Below are 20912 nucleotides of genomic sequence, written 5' to 3'. Positions count from 1 at the left end.
TGAGTTGTGAATTTGAAGAGCACTCTACAGAAGGATAAGGTGCACCTGATTTCTAGGGTCTATGCTATGCCCTAACTCTTCAGACACCACATTTCTAAAAACACCATTTCTAAGTGGCAATATGTGCTCTGGTACTTCTTTTGCGTCTGCATAGTGTGCAACCACATGGCTACTGGATCTTTCGTGTGCATGATTTTGTGCGACGGTGCTCATTACAAACAATATCCAGATGTTAGACATAAAATGCAGCAGTTTGTAGCGTGCCACACAACGCAGCGTGGGGGTGTGATTCAAAGAAAGCTTGTAGCGGGCCGTGGACAACGAAGAAGATGGCCACGCGCCTGGGGCACCTGCCTCAGTTCCACCGGCGCGGCCATGGAGATAGGCCACCGTCATCGCCTCTCCGTGGCATGCCATCACCGCCGGTCGGGACTCATGTGGAGGAAGACTATCGTCCTCTACATTTGGTGACCCGAACGTGATGTCGTCATGATGAGGAATGGCGGTGGCTTCCAGGGAGAGCGTGCCGTGGTAGTGCTAGTCGATGGTGTTGTCAGAAATTTGGGATGGTCAAGGGCCTAATTGCTCCGAACTTGATCTTCATCGTTCGGGTCCACGCCACTGATCATCGCATCCGTCCACCGACCATCGATTCAAGGCTTCCAGGGACCGCTATCCACGGCCCCCGGCACACTCACCACCCTCTTCTTCATTTCTGCATCTCAACTCTCACTCGCTGCCGGCCGCGACACCTGAGCAACGTGCTCGCCTGCCGGTTGCGGCAGTCGCGGCAGCCGACGCCACGGCACGCATCAGCCGGCGTCTCGGCAATCCTCACGGCTACGCAGCCTCACTTCCTGGGACCCTACGAGCTCTCGCTCCCGTGCCGGTTGCGGCACCCCAGGCCACGACTCCAACGCCAGACCACGCCTTCGACGACGTCAACGCTCATCTCTGGCAAACCTCATCTCGGCCGCTCCCGCCCCACTCATCGACCTCTGCCTGCAACGTGTGCTGTGCCGCCCGTGGACATGTCCAGCAGTGCGCGTCATCCACGGTCACTCTTGCTCTTTCCCTCCGGTACAGACGTGATTCTTCTATCTTTCTTATCGCCGCTCCGCGTCTGAGGGGGGGAGCACTGTAGCGGGCCGTGGACAACGACGAAGATGGCCACGCGCCTGGGGCACCTGCCTCAGTTCCACCGGCGCGGCCATGGAGATAGGCCACCGTCATCGCCTCTCCGTGGCATACCATCACCGCCGGTCGGGACTCATGTGGAGGAAGACTATCGTCCTCTACAAGCTTCTGGAAAATGCACAGAATCCCACAAAAAGTTTAAAATGTGATTTGTATTTCGTTTTACGTCTCTCGTCGTTACATACCATCGTCGACGCTGTTGCACATTCATAAATCGTACGTAAAACTTGACCCATAGCAGTATGCGGTTTCTCAAATACATAGCACAATTTTTCCCTGCAGGAATAAAACGCTGTGGGGCACCTACAATGGCAGAAGAATGCAGCGCACCCGATCCGGGACAAATGGATTGACCCTGGAACACTCAATGTGGTCGCAGGTCGTCCACACATATAGCAAATACCAAGAAAAGAAGAGCAATAAAGGAAAGCCTGCTTGGTATGTTGGAATCTTAAGCTGGGCATGTGCAGCAGTTTATCTGTCATGGTTCCTGAAATGTTCCTCTGTATTCGATGTTTTTCGATTAAAACCGAATGAGGGAAAATTTAACCGGCGTATGATTTTCTATCAAAACCGAAAACGCGGAACCCTAACGATAAGCCACCCGATGTTTTCTTCCCTTTCTATTCACTCTCTTCTGAACCCTTTAGGTGGTGCACGTACAAGTGAAAATAACTTCGGCGATAATGGGCCTGTTGTTCAGAGTCACATAACTCCTGCTTATTGCTCGCTATTTTCAAGAAATGAAACTCCATGTAAGAACTGAAGGAAGTGGGTTTCGGAAACCCACTACTAGGTGTAGGGCCCGTGTACCCTGTATGTGTACATCTAGCACTGGTTTTATTGTACACACCATCAGATCAGTGTAATAAAATTTCTTTATATATAACTTACTTGCTGAATGCCAGTACTCAATAATAAGCAATGGAAGAACATCGCTAAAGGTGGAAGTAAGAACGACAAAATAAAATCTGCAGTAAAATGAACATTACAGCGTTCTTGTTCCGCGAAGATCACCAGCGGGAACGACGAAAAACAGACGACACAACACAACTTGTGACACAACGACAACGACACAACACAACAACGACTTGTGTTGTGTCGTCTGTTTTTCGTCTTTTTCCCAGTCTCGAGTTTTCGTCATGGATCTTAGCCACCAGCTCGCTTGCTTTTTAACCATTTTATCTGTATCATTCCCCGATGCAAGCTTTGTTCCGTTTGTCCCCCCTGTGTTATCTGGTTTGTGTTGTGTCGTCTGTTTTTCGTCTTTTTCCCAGTCTCGGGTTTTCGTCATGGATTTGTCTTACAGTGAGCCAGCACAGCACAGCCTGCGCCCAGATTCGAACCCGGGTCGCCTCCCAGTCTTGGCATGGTATGCCAGCATAAAAGGACACCTCACATTGTAACATCTAGTGTACCCCAGCCCCAGGATGGTCGCCGCAGGTTCAGCAGCGTTCCCGAAGTGGCTCGGTTTTGAACCCGTTTGGGGCTGCCGGTTCTGCTGAAGCCGTTTTCCAAAATTTGGACGGCATTGGTAGGAGGGTACCAGCTCCTGAGCACTAAAGTCATGAAAGTTGTGATGTACTTTGCGAACTTGGCTTCTCTGCGGTAGCGTCGATGAAAACAATAAGTACAGGTCACTGCTCAGCATGGAGCTAGCTGCTGCCTTGAGACTGCGCGCTCGTTTTCAGAAACGCTCACTTCAGCCAGTAGGAAGAGTCGCGACGACCTGTCAGAACAGGATGTCGCCTTCCACTGCCTCTAGTAAGACGTTCGCGACAGATACATAGTACACCGTGATTTTTGCTTGTCAGACGACGCGATTACATATGTTACGAGGTAAATAAGGAGATGTTCTTCAGCTTGCACAATTCTATGTCATGAATTGGCTTAGGTATCTGATTCATTTTCCAAATACTCTGCATATATGAAACGGCGGCTAAAACAAAATTTCAGCATGATTATGGCAAGGATTTGTGTGACCTCCGGAGCGGGTATCACTATGCTCAATCTTTCGCGCCAAAAAATGTATACATAGTGCACCAGTGCATCACTGCACCATGCGTCAAACGCAATTATGTTGAGCTGCACAATAATGGGGTGTAAAAAAAAAATCCTGCAGCCTAAATGTTAGCAACCTTCTACAGTGTCCAAAAACGGAAGATGAGCCAAGTGACCTTTCGTTGGAACGCATTGAGACTCCGCCGTTACCGCAACATTCGAAAACGTGAAACTCATCTGTTTGTCGTAATCATATCCGCGAAGCGTGACGTACGTATCAGCACGCCCACATCTTTTCTTTTCCCCGTATCTGCGGTGGATTTATTCAATTTCGCTCATTGCGGGAGCTTCCAGGCACTCCCAGGTGCTGTGTGCACATGGTGTCACGCGGCCGTGAGGGCGCGAGCAGCCGTAGCGAGCCGAACCCTTGGTAGCCACCTATCGGAAGGCCCATCGTCATGACCCGGTTTCAGTCGTCGTTCAGCACACCACTCATTCTAGTTCACCATAGCACGACGAGAACGAAACCGAAACGTCCTCCCTGTCACCATGGGTGGCGCTAGGAGTGCACGTCGCGCATGAGCGAGACGAAGACGCAGCGTGAGAGTGCCGTGCAGGCAGACATGTACAAGGTACTCAAAAATGTATTTAAGATAAGATAATAAATACTAACGTTAGAATGTAATTAAGATAGAGTATAAATACATAAAAATGAAAGTAATTAAGATAGAGTACAAAATACTGGAAAAAGTATTTGAAATACAATTAAGATACCATTTATCCTTGAACGCAAAAAGTCATCGGACTGGTCAATGCGGCAAGTCGCCGCTATATGACATGAATCACCTAAACCCCGCGCACTACGCTAGCCGATGCCCTATCCGCTAGCGTAGTGCGCGGGGTTTAGGTGATTTATGTCACATAGCGGCGACTTGCCGCATTGACCAGTGACCGGTGACTACGCTAGCCGCCGCTGTGTGATAGGAGTCATCTAAACACAAGTCCCAAAAAGATGACAAAGAGATACCACATAACTCCACTATATGTGACCCAGAACAAAGCAAACTTCTAGCAAGTCCCTGCTCGGCGAGGTCAGAATTCGGCGTCACCGCGTCAGGACACACATAATAGAACCCTCACTGGCCAGGGATTAGTACACACGGGGCAAGATGTCCAAATGGGGACTTCCAAGAAGGGCCAATGTCCGGGTCAAGCCGAGGGACTCAGGAAATTTCAACTGAACAAGGATAATGGAAAGACGAGACACAGAAAGTTTGAGAGGGAGATCCAAAATATGTAATTAGAGTATTGAGTAGAAAATACCATAAAATGTATTTTAAATAGAGTACAAATACACAAAACAAAAAGTACTGAGTAGAGTACCAAAATACCGCTAATTGTATTTAAAATACAGTATTTTAAATACAATACTCCAGATACGTACAAGTCTGCGTGCAGGGGAGCGAAGCTGTACTGTAGTAGAAATCTATTGTAGCGGAAAACTTACGTGACCTCCGGAGCTGGACCAATGACTGAGGACTAGCCACCCTATTGTTATTTTTTTTTTTTTTTTATTATGTCGCCAATGACGTAAACGACGTGTCGCCCGTTTCTCTCTCACTATGTTCCTCCTCTCTGCTCTGCTTCCGGTCTTCTTTTGTTATTCCATATTTCTTCCTTCCTCACTGTTTTTTGGTTCGCGTTTGTCCGAATGCAGTGGGAGTTAGAAGGAAAAGGATGGACGGAGCCCTGGCTGTTTTTGTCACATTACGTATTTTATTGTGCGACATACGGTTATGCAAGCAAGACGTACACATCATGTCTGCGATAACGAAAACATAACATTAATTAATATTGCTCCGGAATTTGCTTGAAGAATCCTGACGATGTCAGAATGCCTCTGGCAAGGACTGCTACTGGGGACTGGAGCTCGGTGGCTGCAAGGTGAAAATTAGTATCAGAAATACACCTATGCATGTGAAAGTTGCAATGCAAACAGAAATAATAAACGTGCTATTGAATGCGAAAAATATGAACGATTATGGTAGTGTTGTGAGAAGCTCGCAGCCGTGGGGCGTGATGAGCTACCTTAGTACAAAAAATATATTTTATTGCGCTACTTCACAATGATATATTCAGGCCGAATAGCCTGACAAACTTAGCTTTGGAGCTGCGTACAGAACAGCTACTAACTCAACGTCGGACGAAACTTGTCGAGCGAAATCACCGAGAATCAGACTTACAGTAGCGTCATACCTTTAGACAGTACGACGTGAGCGGGTATTTAATCTTACCATGAAGATGATATTGTTTCACGAAAAGAAATATAGTCTACCACCGTAACTGCAAAGCTACGCTGTCTGTCTCGGTCACAGCGTATTCCGGTCCGATTTACAGTGACTGTTGAGCTACTTATTCACAATACACGAAGTGAATGCGGTGTTGTAAGGCAACAAGCAATAACAAATAACTTACATGTCGACAGTCGTTGACGATCGGGTCGTATCAGGTACGAGGCGTTCGGACTCTTGAATCGTTTCTACACCAACAAGCAGAGCAGAAATGTTGCGCAGGCATCTACCCTGGCAGCTGTGACTGTTTGAGGACACTCACATGATACAGCTTGCGTTTTTAAACATGAAAAATCAGAATTCATAGTGCAACCCAACCGCCACACAACACGAGCCGTCCGAGACGGACGCCGGCAACTCCGTGGACGCCGGTTCCAGCCGGCACAGCCGCCGCGTTGTCGCCTGTTTGAGCTCTCGCGAACAAATTTGAAAACAGCTAATCATCGCTCAGAAAACGAATTCATCCTCGTGGGAACCAGTAGTGGGAATCAGTAAGCACTAGCCACCGGACGTGACGTTCCATGACGTTCAATTTATGACGTTCTCTGACGTCCGATGACGTGAAACGCATGAAGCGCCTCACTTAATCCCGCGAAGGAACTCGCAAGTTTCAGGCCCTTGGTGCAGTGTCTCAGTCACTCCTCCTCAGGTAACCGAGGATGCGGCTGTAGAGTATGTACCACTACGCCAATGCACAACGTTGCAAGCTCATTGGCCTAGACTGTGTGCGCGCTCTGATTGGTCGACAATGTTTTGAAATCGCATTTTCTACGCGCGCATGTGCGTGCAGCGTCCCGCGGCCGTTTCAACAGTTTCAGCATAGTTTCGAAATAGCTCGTATCGGCCGGCACGGCTCCGTCGGCTTGTGTTCCGTGTTTCGGTGATGTCAATCGGCAGAACAGTTTGTGATTCTACGCGTGTTGTGCTGTTCCTGAACACGACTATTATCCCACGTACAATCTATCAACTGCGGAACTGGAATGCTTCGTGGGTTGGAGCGGTTGGAGAGTGAAGAACGCGTTCGGGCACCGTTGGATTTTGAGGGCTGACAGCAAAGACAGGATTACGATTACGTGCCACACACGTGCCTTCCGAACTGCAAGCAACGAAAGAAGATGCTCATCATAAAATCGGCCGGCACGGTGTTCCGTGTTTCAGTGATGTCAATTTCATGGCAGAACAGTTTGTAGAAGCGTTCGCTGGTTTATTCATGCGTCGATGGGATTCAACGTGTGTTGTGCTGTTCCTGGACACGACTATTATGGACACGAACAGTCTATCAACTCCGGAACTGGAATGCTTCGTGAGTTGGAGAGTGAAGAACACGCTCGGGCCGTGTCGGATTTCGAGGGCTGTGTTCGTTTTGCTTCAAGTTCGAACTTAGTTACAGTGCGTCAACAACGCAGTGGGCTTTGTATTCACAGTGTACCCATGTATCAGATCTTTGAATCAGTGCTTTGTGTCAAATAAATATTTCTTTTAGCCAAAAGAAGCTTCAGTTATTTTGAATATCGGGTAACGGCGGTAGGCGTGAAATCCGGTAGAAGTCGATGGTAGCCAGAACCAGCCGAAAGCTCAGCCAAAGTTAAGACTCCTGATTGGCCGACTGGCATTGCATAATTTCTACAACGTTGCACTCTCATTGGTCGTGTGCCCAGTGTTGTGTGAATTATCTCAAACTATGGGCTCTATGGGGAGCTGTTGCAGCCTGTCTCAGTTCTTGTTTACCTCACGTTGACTGCGGACGTGTGTGGGACGCTTCGTTGCTGCGATGCAGGGGGCTCTTCGAAGATTTCATGGTGTGGTGGTTGCAAGGATGTCTGCCGAAAAAAAGCGGTGATATTTGGTGCTTTGTCCACTGCAATTGATATGTTCGTGAGCAGAGTATTTACCTAGTAATTGTCCGTGAATACCCGCTGTTGCTAGGTGTCGCGCCAGCGTTAGAGCACCCAATGAGAAGACGCCATATGGTGACCAAGAAAGTTTAATTTGTCAAACAGCATCATATGCTTATAAGCAAGAAAGTACAGTAGCGACATTACGGGGCACGCCACCCTCGTCCCCTTTCTTCGTGCCACCCTCGTGGCCCCTTCGTGCCCTTTTTCTTCTTGTTGTCACATTGGCCAGGCAAAGAAGACGACAACGATGGTGAATATCATAATTGCACCCGTATAAGCCGCACCGCAGATAAGCCGCAGGTCCCGTCTTAAGAATTTTGAAAATTCTCTGGCAGATAGGCCGTACTCGCGGATAAGCCGCTGGCAATACGACGCCACAGCTGACTTTGTTTTATCTCGACCTCGGGTTAATGAACCCTTCCTGCAGGTCTTCCGACAAACAAGACCGAGGAGTTCATAAACCCTGCGGTCCACATTCCGGGGTTGGCATGGTGTGCAACAAAGGAGGTTAGTTTTAGTATTCTATTAAGATCGGATTGTGCACTTGTTGCATGTTTTTCATGGATAGACGGGTCAGTGGTCTTCCAGAAGAAATAAAATCACTGTCACCCCTTTCGTTAAAGCTGCATGGGGGAAGGTACCAGTGAGGTCAGTCTACTCGAATGTGGACGCGCCCCTGTCATGCATTGTTCGTGCATTGGTAGGGCGGTGCTGTTCCGGAAAACATGAGACACTGTCGGCCCTTTTGTTAAAACCGGGTGTGGGGGAAGATACCAGGGTAAAATAGTCATCAGATAAGCTGCACCGGCAGATAAGCCCCAGAGTGCTAAAAAAAATGTGCATTACCCGCGACTATTACGCGTGAAATTACGGTACTTAACACCGCGCGAGTTGCTGGGCCATTTTTGCATAAAGCAGTGTATGTATGCGATTAGCAGAGCATTACTTCTTGTGTTAGCCATTGGGTTTCATACAGGCATCACCGCACTTAACCGTGACACAGGAGAGCGTGGCCTGCTTGCATGCCAGCGCCGCCTTGTATTGATGCTGGGGCGAGCTGGGGTTTAGACATTGGGGCTATGGGACATAAGCGCCTCCTCTCGACAGGGTTCGACAGCAGCAAGCACGCATGGATCACCTACTCAGGTACCTATGCTCCGGCAATGAAATAATACTTGATCGTGCGACAATGAGATAACATGCCACTGGAGCACATGCATCCGCACAAACATGTTGCCAAATCCTCAGCACCATGAAACGAAAAAATAAAAATTGGAGTGCAGCTGTTGAGGTTGAGTTATATACCAGAGTTGTTGTTTGATACATATAGTACTCTCTTCTGGTAGCACTCCTATCCCACTAGGTTTGGAACCAGGAGCAAAACACAAGGACAGGAGGATGGCACACCACAGTGTCCTGTCCTCCTGTCCTTGCGTTTTTCTCCTAGTTCCAAACCTATTCATGCACTAACTGGCCCGATCTGCCATTTTAAGTACTCCTCTCCCAGTTCGTGAAGTCGTTGCAAAGCCATTGTGAAGTCGTTGTCCACGTTGGTGAAGTACAGCCCGGTTATGCCTGTAGCGCGACTGAGTGCCACATGTACCAACTTTTGCGGATGACTCTTGGCGTATGAGTACATGACTTGTTTTTACGTGCGATTTTGTGGCCACCACAGTTCTAGTCTCAAGCTTGGAGCCAAGCTTCTTGAACTGCAACCAGATGCGTTCCTGCTTCCCAAACGTGCCCTGCTTCTTCACTTTCCTCCTCGCACCCTCTTCACTCTCGCCATACGCTTCCCCAGTGTTTTCCTCCTCATGCTCCGTGGTACTTTCATCCTTCGCTTCGCTCGAATACAATGCCAAAGCCTCTCAACGTAGAACCGGGCGCCTAAGAACTGTGCTCTAAAATTTCCATGATTAAACGTGCCATAATGTAAAGAACGCTCAGAGCAAACAAGAATTAGCTTGCCATGTTTACATTCATCTCAAAATAATATTGTAATATTGGTCCTTTCAAGTTCGCCCTTTTGCAAACCGACATTTGAATAAAGCATGGTAGATAACGCACATGCGCGGCTCATATGCCTTTTGGGCGAGAGTGTTAGATGACACCATACACCAGGTGACCTATCCTACTACGCTAGTTCTCCGAGTTCGTCTCGCCGAGAGGACGCACTGGTGTACCATGGCCCTAGAGCTCCCACCCCAGCATTGACGCAAGGTGGCGCTGGCATGCAAGCAGGCCACACGCACTACGCACCTGCATTACGGCTAGGTATGGCGATGCCTGTACTCATGCATGTTCGCGCTTAGAAGTGTGTGTGTTTATGAATAGGAGTGTCTAGACCTGTCCGTGCATGCCCGCACATGCAGGGATGGGCAGTGTTTAATTACATTGAAGTTCAAATGCTATTTACTTTATAAATACATGTATTTTTATTTTGCATTTAAATACAGACTTGAAAAATGTTTTTACACTTATATTTAAATACATACTTTTGGGTATTTATTATTTAAATACTTTATAAATACTCGTAAATACAGAATATCCTGACTCATATCGTAAAGTTGCCCTGCATTTGACCTTTCGGGAAGATGGGAGAGTTTGGGGCGCAGTTATGCTGTGTTTGCACTAGCATGCGCATGCGACAAACCATTTTGGATGGCGAGTTTTTCACTGTTGTTGCGGAAAACGGATTCGACTACCCGATTACCTTGTTGTACGAAGCATCTTCGTCACATTTAATACAAGCCTTTGTTCATTGGCACCTGTGGAGATGTTGTTCACCTCTGCGAATCTGATTGTACGGCCGAACAGAAGATGCCTAAAAGATGCAGTCTTCGAGAAACTTCTAATATTAAAATCCCCATGATAATCAAACGAATAAATGCTATTGTTCCTTGCTGACTTGTTTTTATGATCATCGTTATTTCTGTAATTCCAGATGGCATCTTCCTCACAGTATTTATGGTAGTAGTTACGATATGTAAATACTGTATTTATATTTTGTATCGAAAAGTATTTATGAAGAGTATTTAAATACTCCTTTCAACAAAGTACTTTGCATTTATATTTAAATACTCAAAAAATGTATTTATGCCCATCCCTGCGGATGCTATAGATGGCTTGCACCGGCCCTTCAGAAAGAGGGAGAAGAAGCACGTGTATAGGCGGGGTGCGCCGGTTCACCAGAAAGAGGGAAAAAGCACTGGTAAAGCTATTGTGTGACGTCACGTGCAAGCCATGTATTAGACCTTTTTACGACACGCATTGTACGTACGCAATTAGAAGTGGTTAGGCCCTTTTCCCATGACCAATCCCCGCGATCAGGCCTGTCTGCGGTGAGCAGTGCATGTATGCGATTAGCAGTGTCGAAACTTGCACCGCTTGTTAGCACCGGACTTGTTTGCAGCTAGGCCCTTTATGTGATTAGTAGTGTTAATGGCTGTGATCAGCAGGGGCTAGGCCTTTTTGGAATGAGTAGTGTTATTTAGCTTGCTCACGATTAGCTGTGCATGTTCAGAAGTGTAGGTATGCAGTTAGAAGTGTCTGGTCATGTTGAAATTGAGTTTGAGTTTGATTATAGAAAAAAAAAGTTGAAACTCTTGCACTATCACTAGCATGTTTTCTCCTATCTTCCTCGAAAGCCACCATGATGAGGAGGATGTCGGCACCTGGTGTGATGCGTTGCAACTGGGTAGCCGCCTGTCATGAATCCCTGCAACCATCACGGCCAGATGAGCAACGATGGTCAGCAAGAGCTCCGGACCATTTTCTCTAGATTGACGTGATTGATTTTCAAATAAATTAATTATCCCTGTCTACTCTGTATTTATTTATTTTTGATGACCGCTACTTGCGTGCACAGTGACGTGGGTGCTGGACACTTGTATTACTCATTGGATAACCCCAATTACTCCTAAATGCAAATGTGTGTCCAGTGCCCTTAATGTGTGTCCACCCCAAGAACACAGACCACGGAAATTTCCAGAACACACAGCTCAAGGCAGCGGTTAAATACTGTTGCGACACGAGTTTCCCCCTGCCATTCACTAATGCAAGAACCTCTTTGCGTCCTCCAAGAATGGTCAGCGGACGCCGAGCAACCTTTTCTTCCCGCATACGACCTGGTTCTTGAAAAGATCCTCAAAAGTCACAACGTACAGTTAATCCGTCAAACCCATTAACGTGTCTCCAACGCGGGCGCAAAAGCAGGTCACGGTCGGATCAACTGCCTTTCTTCCCTCGGACAAAGCGGCCACCTCCAGACTGGAGACGACCATGGAGCCCAGACGACAGTGATATGTACAGAACTAATACGCTAAGCCAAAGTGCTTTTATTGTTAATGAAGTGAGTGCTCTTTTGTATGTAACGGCCACGGCCGCTCGAATGCTTTATAAGGAGCGGACTCTCCCGTTCGCTCTGTCTGTTCTCTGAAACCCGTCGAAGATGCAATAAACCACTGTTTTGTTGTTTGGGTCGGACCCCCGCCTGGCCACCTCCCAGTCACATCACCGCTCGGACCCCGAGACGCAACAATACCAAGTGGTTAGAGAAATCCAAGACAGTTGCATGTGTAAGCAGTCCGCTGTTCGATTTGCTTCTGTCCGAGATACGTTATCTCAAAGGGAGCGCACGGACACACTCAGAATGATACTAGGGCTGCCTGTGAAATAGAATGAGGAGAGGGGAAGATATATAACCCTTTTTTCTTGTCTGTTATTCTATTGGTTAAATTATCATTTCCTTAGCAGCATATATGCGTATATTCCAGAGTCTGCTAATAAATATATCAGTTTAGAGCTAGCAGTCGCATTGCAGATGTCTCATCCTGTCCTTCGCTGCTTGTGTTTCACTATGGCCATGCTTGCTATTGCAAAAACAGAAAATAAAAAAAGACAATAGAAAAACACGAAAAGAGCGACCTAAAAAGCTGCCTGTTCTAGTGCTCACATGGAGGCAATGCAATGAGGTAACATATTCCATTCATGAACTGTGCATAGTAGTACATATCACAACGGAAACCGATTATTCAGATTTTTCTTAAAGTACTTTGGTTTTTTGAGCTTTGTTTGCACGGTCTATTATTGGAGCTTTATGTGATTCCCCTCTTGAGATACTTTAAGATTGCTGATGCTATGCAGTTTGTTAATTTTGAAACTGTACTGTGCTGAGGTACAAAAACAGAATTGTCATATCTGCATTTGAGCACATAGGAATAATTTGTAAGTACTTTCCTTGTTGACATTAATATTTGCACCAGGTCACAACATTGTTGATTGATGGAAAATGTAAATAAATATATTTATTTGCTTGCCAAACAATGCACGAATGTCTTCTTTTCTAGTAAGATATTCCCTGTTCACCAGACATAAATGTGGAAAAGTTAAAGGGGCACAATGATGGTAGAGTCTAGCGTTGCTTTTTGCCACTTCACATATATTCACTGTTATTCGTGCGCACATGTAGGAGTAGGAAGGAAGAGCATGCGCATAAAAAATTCCATATGCAGCCACACATATGGTTCAGAAGATTAATTAGATCATGTCCAAGCATATATAATTGTGCTTCATGTGCAATGGGTATGCTAATGAATTGATTCCATGAAGTTTTTTTATTTATTTTTTATAAATTCTTTTTATAAATGTTATGTTTTATTTTATATAAATTTCATATTGCATTTTGTATACTTATATTTTTATAAATTTTATAAATTAAAAGCTCAAGTTACACGGCCCCTGTAAGAGTGCCCTTTGCAAATAGTTTGGTAACGTGTCTCTAACTCTAAAGGTAAGAGGCAATCGAGAATGCTGCCGACAAGGTTGCAACTTACATATTGCTTATTATGTCCTACATACAAAGTGATTTGTACAATAATTCCTGAGGACGGAATTAATTCCGAGGCTGGCCAGTGATGTCACCCAGGACGACAAGTCACATAATTGCCTCTAACACTTTTACACCCCATGGGCTGAGTTGTGAATTGAAAGAGCACTCTACAGAAGGATAAGGTACACCTGATTTCTAGGATCTATGCTATGCCCTAACTCTTCAGACACCACATTTCTAAAAACACCATTTCTAAGTGGCAATATGTGCTCTGGTACTTCTTTTGCGTCTGCATAGTGTGCAACCACATGGCTACTGGAGCTTTCGTGTGCATGTTTTTGTGCGACGGTGCTCATTACAAACAATATCCAGATGTTAGACATGAAATGCAGTAGTTTGTACCGTGCCACACAACGCAGCGTGACATGGGAGTGTGTGATTCAAAGAAAGCTTCTGGAAAATGCACAGAATCCCACAAAAAGTTTAAAATGTGATTTGTATTTCGTTTTACGTCTCTCGTCGTTACATACCATCGTCGACGCTGTTGCACATTGATAAATCGTACGTAAAACTTGTCCCATAGCAGTATGCGGTTTCTCAAATACATAGCACATTTTTTTCCTGCAGGAATAAAACGCTGTCGGCATTTTCATGCTAACACGGCTGTGGAAACGTCAGTCTCGACAATGGGCAAGGGCTGTAAAGGGGCTAACGCAGACGCGACTTGATACAAATTGTACGTGCTCACAAAACACAAACGACGAATTCCAGTCACAACATCGCACAGAGGTTGGTTCGCGAATGAGTTCGCAGCTGCTGCATTGTTTACTTATCGCGGAGCGGTAGAACCCGGCTGTCCGCCATCTTCAAGCACAGATACGTGAAGCCGCGAGAAGCCGTAGCTGAAATCCACTGACAAGTACGAAGGCGTGTACACATCACAAAGCCCGTTCGGGTGCATCTACGTCATAAAAATGGCTGCGCCCATGTGTGTTTCGGGATGAATTATCTATTTTTTTGACATGGTACTGTACCGAACTGAGAGAATGAAGGTGCATTTTGGGGAGAGCTGGATGTGGGCTTTCAGACTATCACAACTGTTTCGACTATTTGGGATATCGGCATAGCTGACCTTCAAGAGTTGACATTTCAAGCAATTTGTCGCTCGAGTATTGTGTGTTTGCTAAATGTAATTAAACTTCAGTAGCTTACCCTTCGTTTTGTGTCGGAGGCGAGCAGTACTCTCCAACCTACGGAGGATCGCATGACAAACAATATATGGTGTCTGATTTTCCTTTGGAAGGGAATTCCAGTACCTTTCGAAGTGGGCTTCTCGGCCTTTGTGCTCCGGGCAAGACTTTTTTTTTTTCGCCTTCTAGATTTCTGTCTTTTTAAATCTCTGCGCTTATTTATTTTTATTTATTATACGTCAAAGGCCCGTAGGCATAACATGACGGAGTCGTGGGTTGCATAGTAGCAACGTACAAAGCAAGTTATAGGCAAAGTGCAAAAACACTTGTATGAACAGAAACAAATAAACAAGCAATGGACAAAGTGCATGGCAAAGTGCAAAAACACTTATATGAATAGCAACAAACAAACAAGCAATGGACATTACACAGTATAACTAAAGCACATTGTGGGCACTAAATGCTCAAGTCACCCATTAAATCAACAATTCTCTTTTTGAATGAAACAGGATTAGTAATGGTTGCAATATCATGGTCAAGATCATTCCAGTGTCATATTGAACGAGGCAAGAAAGACTCCTGGTAAAAGTCGTGCTTACAAAATGGCCTCATTATTTTATTAGGATGGTCAAGGGGCGATGAACTGTAATATGCACTCTGTAGCATATCTGTGTGTAATGCCTTGTTGTGCCCGGGACACGTAGGCCTTCTGGGTAACACCCGCGCAGACACAATAGCAAGAGACGCAACATCTAACAGAGCTCTTCCTGCCACCCCTCTGCCCCTAACGATCTCTGTCTGCTCCCTGCACATTCGTCGGTGGCGTTATGTCCGTACCTCATATCATCACTTCGTACGCCTCATTGACCCCATGCAGGACTTCACTATTGCCTGCCGCTGCACTAGAGCTGAAGAATCACTCCTCCACCGCCTTCGAATGAATGTTGCACGGAGACCCTCACTCCTGCATAAAATGCGCCAGACGAACTCCCCCGATTGCACAACTTGTTATGTGGAAGACGACATCGAGCACTACCTCCTATCCTGTAACCGGTACCACCCAGAAAGACTCGTCCTCCAACGCCACTTGCGACAACTTGGCTACCCTAACGTCTCTTTGGCCACCCTGCTCGGCCCGGTCCTGCACAACCAGGGGGCAGTTACGACTGCCCTCTTGAGCTTTCTCCGTGCAACCGGTCTCTCGACCAGCCTCTTAGGCGCCACCCGCATGGAGCGTATTTTGCAACCGAAATGGTCCAGCGTTGCCTCCGCCGAGCCGCGCGGAACGTGAGCAGCGCGGTACCTAAGCTCTTCCAACCGCATGAGACGGATTCTCGGCTGGCCGGGCGGCGTGGTTGGCATGGTGACGCGTCGGCATCCTGCTATGGACGCGGTTGCCATGGTTGCAAGATGACACGTGTTGAGGGCAACACATGGATGTCCTCGAAAACACCAGCAAGATGCATTTTTATCTATCTTATGCAGTATCTCATTGTGTAAGTCGAACTTCCAAGGTATCAGTTCAGTAATCACAAAAACAATAAACTAGTTATAAGACAGACATTGAATTAATAAATGATACGTGACAGCGGTGATAATGCGCTCTTTGCCTACAACAGCGTGAAATGCTGTAGCAGACGACAGAAGCCATTGTCTCAAAGAATACGACCAATACGATAATACTAGATGGGAACTGAACACACGACTATGTGTCCGTGCGTCTAACGAACGTTGGAAGCAGTCAGAGAGAAACAAAATTTCAAAACCTTTGCTGTTTTTGCTTGATATACTAGGTACATGAAAATAGCAGGGTGATAAATGTCTGCAATCCCAAATAGTTTTTGAAACAGTTGGTTCTCTCTCTTCCTTCTCTTTTTGAATCCGTGTTAGCGCCGCGAAGCAACTACGACTTTGAGCAGCGTACAGATGTGGACAGATGGAGAGAGGACAATTCAAGGAGTGGGGGACAGTGGGGTTAGTATGCGTCCTGTGTCGACTTCAGGGGGAACTGCGCCGCGAAACAGAGCAAGTGTTTGGACTGGTCGGTATATGTTTAAATTAAAAATTATTTTTAAAAAACCCAGTGCTGGGTAGGACGAGGACGAAGGATAAAAACGACAAGGACCGGCACTGACTGTGCCGCTTCATACGTACATAGTTGCATTGTAGCTATATACTGGTGAAAGCACGCTATGTCATCTGTTTCCACTTTCGTAAACAAGCAGTCAAGATGTGCGTCCTTTTTTGTGCCCCGGCGTCCCCGAGGCGCTTCTGGTTTCGTCTGGTTCCATCTGGTTATATGTTGGTTGCGCTTCGCGTCCCGGTTGTGTGCTTTGCTCCTGCAGCATCGGATATCGCATGCTCACAACACTTCGGCTGCCAAGCTCAATTTTACACAAGGTATGGATTTACATATTGTTTAATTGATATACCGTGAAAATGTAGGAGAATGGAGAACACTTTACGGAGTGATACTCATATTCCTGTTGCAGATTACCTAGTTCGTTTTGATTGCGTGCGATGAATAGGGAGAGAGAATTACTCCTCATGAAGGATATGCTTCTTCTTCTGAAGAGGAAAAAAGAGTCGAAACGCAAAGAGAAGCGGTGGTGGGTTCGGCCGCTCTGGCAGGATCGGAGAACTGAAAGCGAGTACTGGACTGCGGTAAGCAGCGCAAAACTGCGAAAACAACTCTACATAACTTTAGCGGCCGCAATAAGTATTGTTGTTTTTGCTTGCTTTTTCCTCAGATGAAGAAGATGAGAGACCATGGTGATTCCAATTACTTTGTGATGTACTTCCGCATGATGCCAGAGACTTTCGATCGGCTGCACAATCTGGTAGAAGAAGATTTGAAGAAGCAGCACGTAGTGAGAGAGCCACTCACATCACAAGAGAGACTCGCACTTACGTTGCGGTAAGCACCTGCAACATTGGTTTGCCCTCCATACAATTGCATTGTCTTGCTAATTCGTGGGCTTACTACCTGCCCTGCTTTTCAAAGTTGGTATGGATTATCATTTATTCAGGATTGCAAGTACGTTATAAATATTGCGTAATTCTGTAATTTTGAATTGCAAGTACGGGGGTGGGTCATTAACAGTTACATTGTAACAGCATTGTATTACTAACAACATGTGTTAGCTGAAATTACGAAAGCTCCAGTGTATAGGGGATGCACAGGAAACACTGTAATGTTGCAAAACTTTGTTTTCTTGGGGGGGGGGCATGTAGGGGGTGTGTATAAATCTCTCCGTACAACTTTTGATGTCCACTCAAAAGATGCATATACATTTAAAAAAATAATAGGGTGCATGAATACCATTGAAGACAGTTTTAGAGAATGATGATCTTTTTGCCTGTTCCCTATAGCAGAACGCTTAAAATGTTATAGGTACCTCTCATCAGGCATGGCCTTCAAGGACATAGCCATGGCCTACAGAGTAGGGATCGAGACGTCTCGGGAGGCTGTGCACTTAACATGCGTAGCACTGTGGAATAGGCTGAAGGATCTACACATGATGGTATGCATTGTTTAATTAAAGGTGACAAGGTGTGCTTTCTAAAATTAAAGGGAGAACATAAGCGTGTCAAAACTTGACCACAGGCTCTCAGAATTATTTCTGGATTAGACATATATGAACAGTTTGTGAAAGCCAGCAGAATTATCTACAGCAGTGTCATGTTTTATCCCCAAATAATTGCATAGCAACAAATTTTAATGGAGAGGGATTTCAATGGAGGGGGGACTCTTAATGTGACGACTGCAGTTATCAAGGCTACTCTGCATTGACCCTTCACAAGTGCACATCTTCACAGAATGCGGACAATTCACATGAATCAGCTTTCCTCTGTGGGTAGCTCACTTCCCATCGAAACATTCTGTAGCAGTATAAATAACACTTTTCTGGTCATCATGTTTAGAAGGCTGTGGATTATCATGAACAACCTGGTGTATACATAATTTCCCACAGCCCCCCAAAGAGTCACAGTGGAGAAGCATTGCAGGCGGATTTTCAGAGCGGTGGAACTTCCCGAACTGCACTGGAGCAGTTGATGGGAAGCACATACGAATTGCCGCCCCTAGTAAGTCTGGGAGCACGTACTTCAACTATAAGGTAACTTATTACTGCTGGTATTTAAAAAGATCGTTCCTTGCAAAGACTTGTGTTTTACACCTCGTGTTCCTTCCATTTAGGGCCACTTCTCCATCGTCCTAATGGCCGTTGTGGACAGTCTATACAGATTCACACTCATTGATGTGGGTGCTGAGGGCCGTCAGAGTGACTCTGGTGTGTTCAAGGCTTCTGCACTTGGACATCACCTAGATGCTGGCACCCTAGGCATGCCTGGAATGATGAAACTGCCACAGTCAAATGTGATCGTCCCCCATGTTTTTGTGGGCGACGAAGCTTTTCAGCTGAAGCCAAACTTCCTTCGCCCGTATTCTGGACGTGGTCTCTCTGTTAAGGAGAGAGTTTTTAACTTGAGGCTAAGCCGTGCCAGGTAAACCTTTTTTAAACTTAAAATTGACGTTTCATATCCAATCAAGACTCCCATGTACAGTAGTTGTGCTATATGTTTTTCCAACTATGCAGGCACTGTGCTGAGAATGCATTTGGTATTCTCGCCTCACGTTGGAGGATACTGCTGACGACAATTAACGTCAAGCCATCTAATGTGGACAACGTTGTGAAGGCCGCTTGTGTTCTGCACAACTTCCTGGCTGATTGTTGTGGGGTGCCTTCAGGAGTAGTCGATCAGGTCGATCGCTTCGGCAACATCACCGAAGGGAGCTGGCATGCCGAAGCAGGGCATTTCGTTGAAGAACACCGCCTGGAGCGCACTTCTGCACGCAATCATAGTAGGGATGCAGCAAGGTGCAGGGACTTGTATGCTAACTACTTTGTCAGCAGTGCAGGCCAACTAGAGTGGCAGTGGCCGAGGGTAGGTGCTCAAGGGCCCCAAGATTAACATGATGAAGACTATGCCACTACAAATATGCCATTACAAATATGCGTCACACCACTGAGATGGACTGCAACACAGGTTAACCTACCAGTCTCGCACTTGGTTTCATTTTTTGTAATTGTATAATAAAATAAGCATTGTATTGTATTGTATTGTAAGCAAGCGGTCACATTGATTGCATTGTTGCAGGGTAATAAAGCCACATAAAGATGGACATGTGGATTGTGCAATAAATTCCTCATTTTATTACATATATTCTATTTCAAATTATATAAAATTTCAGTAGCCATACTGGGAAATGTAGCAAGGAGCACAACATCTTACACAGACTTGTGCCCGTTACCAAAAAATAGGAACTAAATACCGTTACCCGTTACTTCAGAAAAAAGTAACTAAATACGTTCCTCGTTACCACCATACAAAAGTAACGAGTTCTCGTTACTCACAGGTAACGAGTTACTTTTACGTTACCGCCGCATAGTTAAAGGAGCCAAACATGCCGTCACTTGCCTTCAACTCATTATTAATGAGAAATTGCACTTCACAAGAAGCTGATACTCGAAATTTACATCGGTGATCTTCGTTCTCTTTCGTGTGAAGGCATCTGCAGACGAAGTGGGGGTGATCGGAGGTTATGAAAACACGAGAAAAGACACCGGTTTTCGTGCCACCGATCACCAATGGTTCCCAAAAACAGACGAGTGGCTGCGTCATAATTTAGGGTGCTGAGAAGCTTAGCAAAGACAAGAAAAGGCTAGAAGTCGAAACGCGTTTTTTGTAGCCATAGCAGAATTGGTGCCCATTCTTGGGAAGGAGTGATGGTCGGAGATTAAGGAAACAAGAGAAAAGACAAGGGCCTTCTTTTAAGACGATTTAGCACGTCAACAACATATCCAGCGAGGGACTGCACTAATACTTTGCGTCACACCTGGTCTGCACGCATTGCGCCACACGGAGTGCCGAAAGGTGCTCCCCCGCGCAGAAGAAAAGGAACGAGTAACGTCAGTAACGAGTTAGCAATTTTTGTAACTAATTCCGTTACTATTACTATTTTTTAAAAAGTAACTGAATCGTTACTTCGTTACCAAAAAAAGTAACTGTTACCAAGTAACGAGTTACTTGTAACGAGTTAGGCACAACTCTGATCTTACACACACAGATTAGTACCAGAATGCTGTGCAGTAGGAAGAAGGTTAGCAGGGATTTTCACAGTGAGCTTTTCCCGGGAAAAAAATCTTACATTGTGCCAAACATACTCAAATGTCGTATCTGTATGTGTCTATCATTTGCAGTAATATCTCGGTGAAACTGGCCTTTGCAGAATCACAGCAAAGCTGATTTTCTGTATGCACACAGAACATACTACTTCTATGAGTGCTATGATGCTAGATGTGTCCAAGACTTACTAAATCACATTTCACATGGAACTCTGATTACATTTTAGCTTTGGTAACTTTTCCTGTAACTTCATTAC

The 20912-nt window shown here is 45.7% G+C and overlaps 1 protein-coding gene and 1 long non-coding RNA gene across 2 annotated transcripts; both read left to right on the top strand.

Annotated features, from left to right (window-relative positions):
* The first annotated feature begins 16788 nt into the window (after positions 1-16788).
* On the top strand, positions 16789-17271 carry LOC135383622 (uncharacterized). The gene is made up of 3 exons (XR_010419974.1): positions 16789-16867; positions 16960-17131; positions 17218-17271. It is a non-coding gene; the product is annotated as an uncharacterized LOC135383622 (long non-coding RNA).
* Positions 17272-17339: 68 nt separating this feature from the next.
* On the top strand, positions 17340-19530 carry LOC135383620 (uncharacterized). Its single transcript, XM_064613007.1, has 5 exons — positions 17340-17384; positions 17862-17991; positions 18442-18585; positions 18666-18973; positions 19066-19530. Exons 2-5 carry the CDS (start codon positions 17878-17880, stop codon positions 19439-19441), a joined length of 942 nt encoding a protein of 313 aa, XP_064469077.1. The 5' UTR covers positions 17340-17384; positions 17862-17877; the 3' UTR covers positions 19442-19530.
* Positions 19531-20912: the final 1382 nt, after the last annotated feature.

Source organism: Ornithodoros turicata, chromosome 2 (assembly GCF_037126465.1).
Source record: "Ornithodoros turicata isolate Travis chromosome 2, ASM3712646v1, whole genome shotgun sequence".
In the NCBI taxonomy this organism is placed as follows: Eukaryota; Metazoa; Arthropoda; class Arachnida; order Ixodida; family Argasidae; genus Ornithodoros; species Ornithodoros turicata.
This window is presented reverse-complemented; position numbering and strand designations above follow the sequence as displayed.

Coding starts and splice junctions, on each gene's coding strand:
- LOC135383620 (XM_064613007.1), top strand. CDS start 17,878: ATGGCCTTCAAGGACATAGCCATGGCCTACAGAGTAGGGATCGAGACG. Junction 18,586..18,665: donor GCACGTACTTCAACTATAAG/GTAACTTATTAC, acceptor CCTTCCATTTAG/GGCCACTTCTCCATCGTCCT. Junction 18,974..19,065: donor TTGAGGCTAAGCCGTGCCAG/GTAAACCTTTTT, acceptor CCAACTATGCAG/GCACTGTGCTGAGAATGCAT.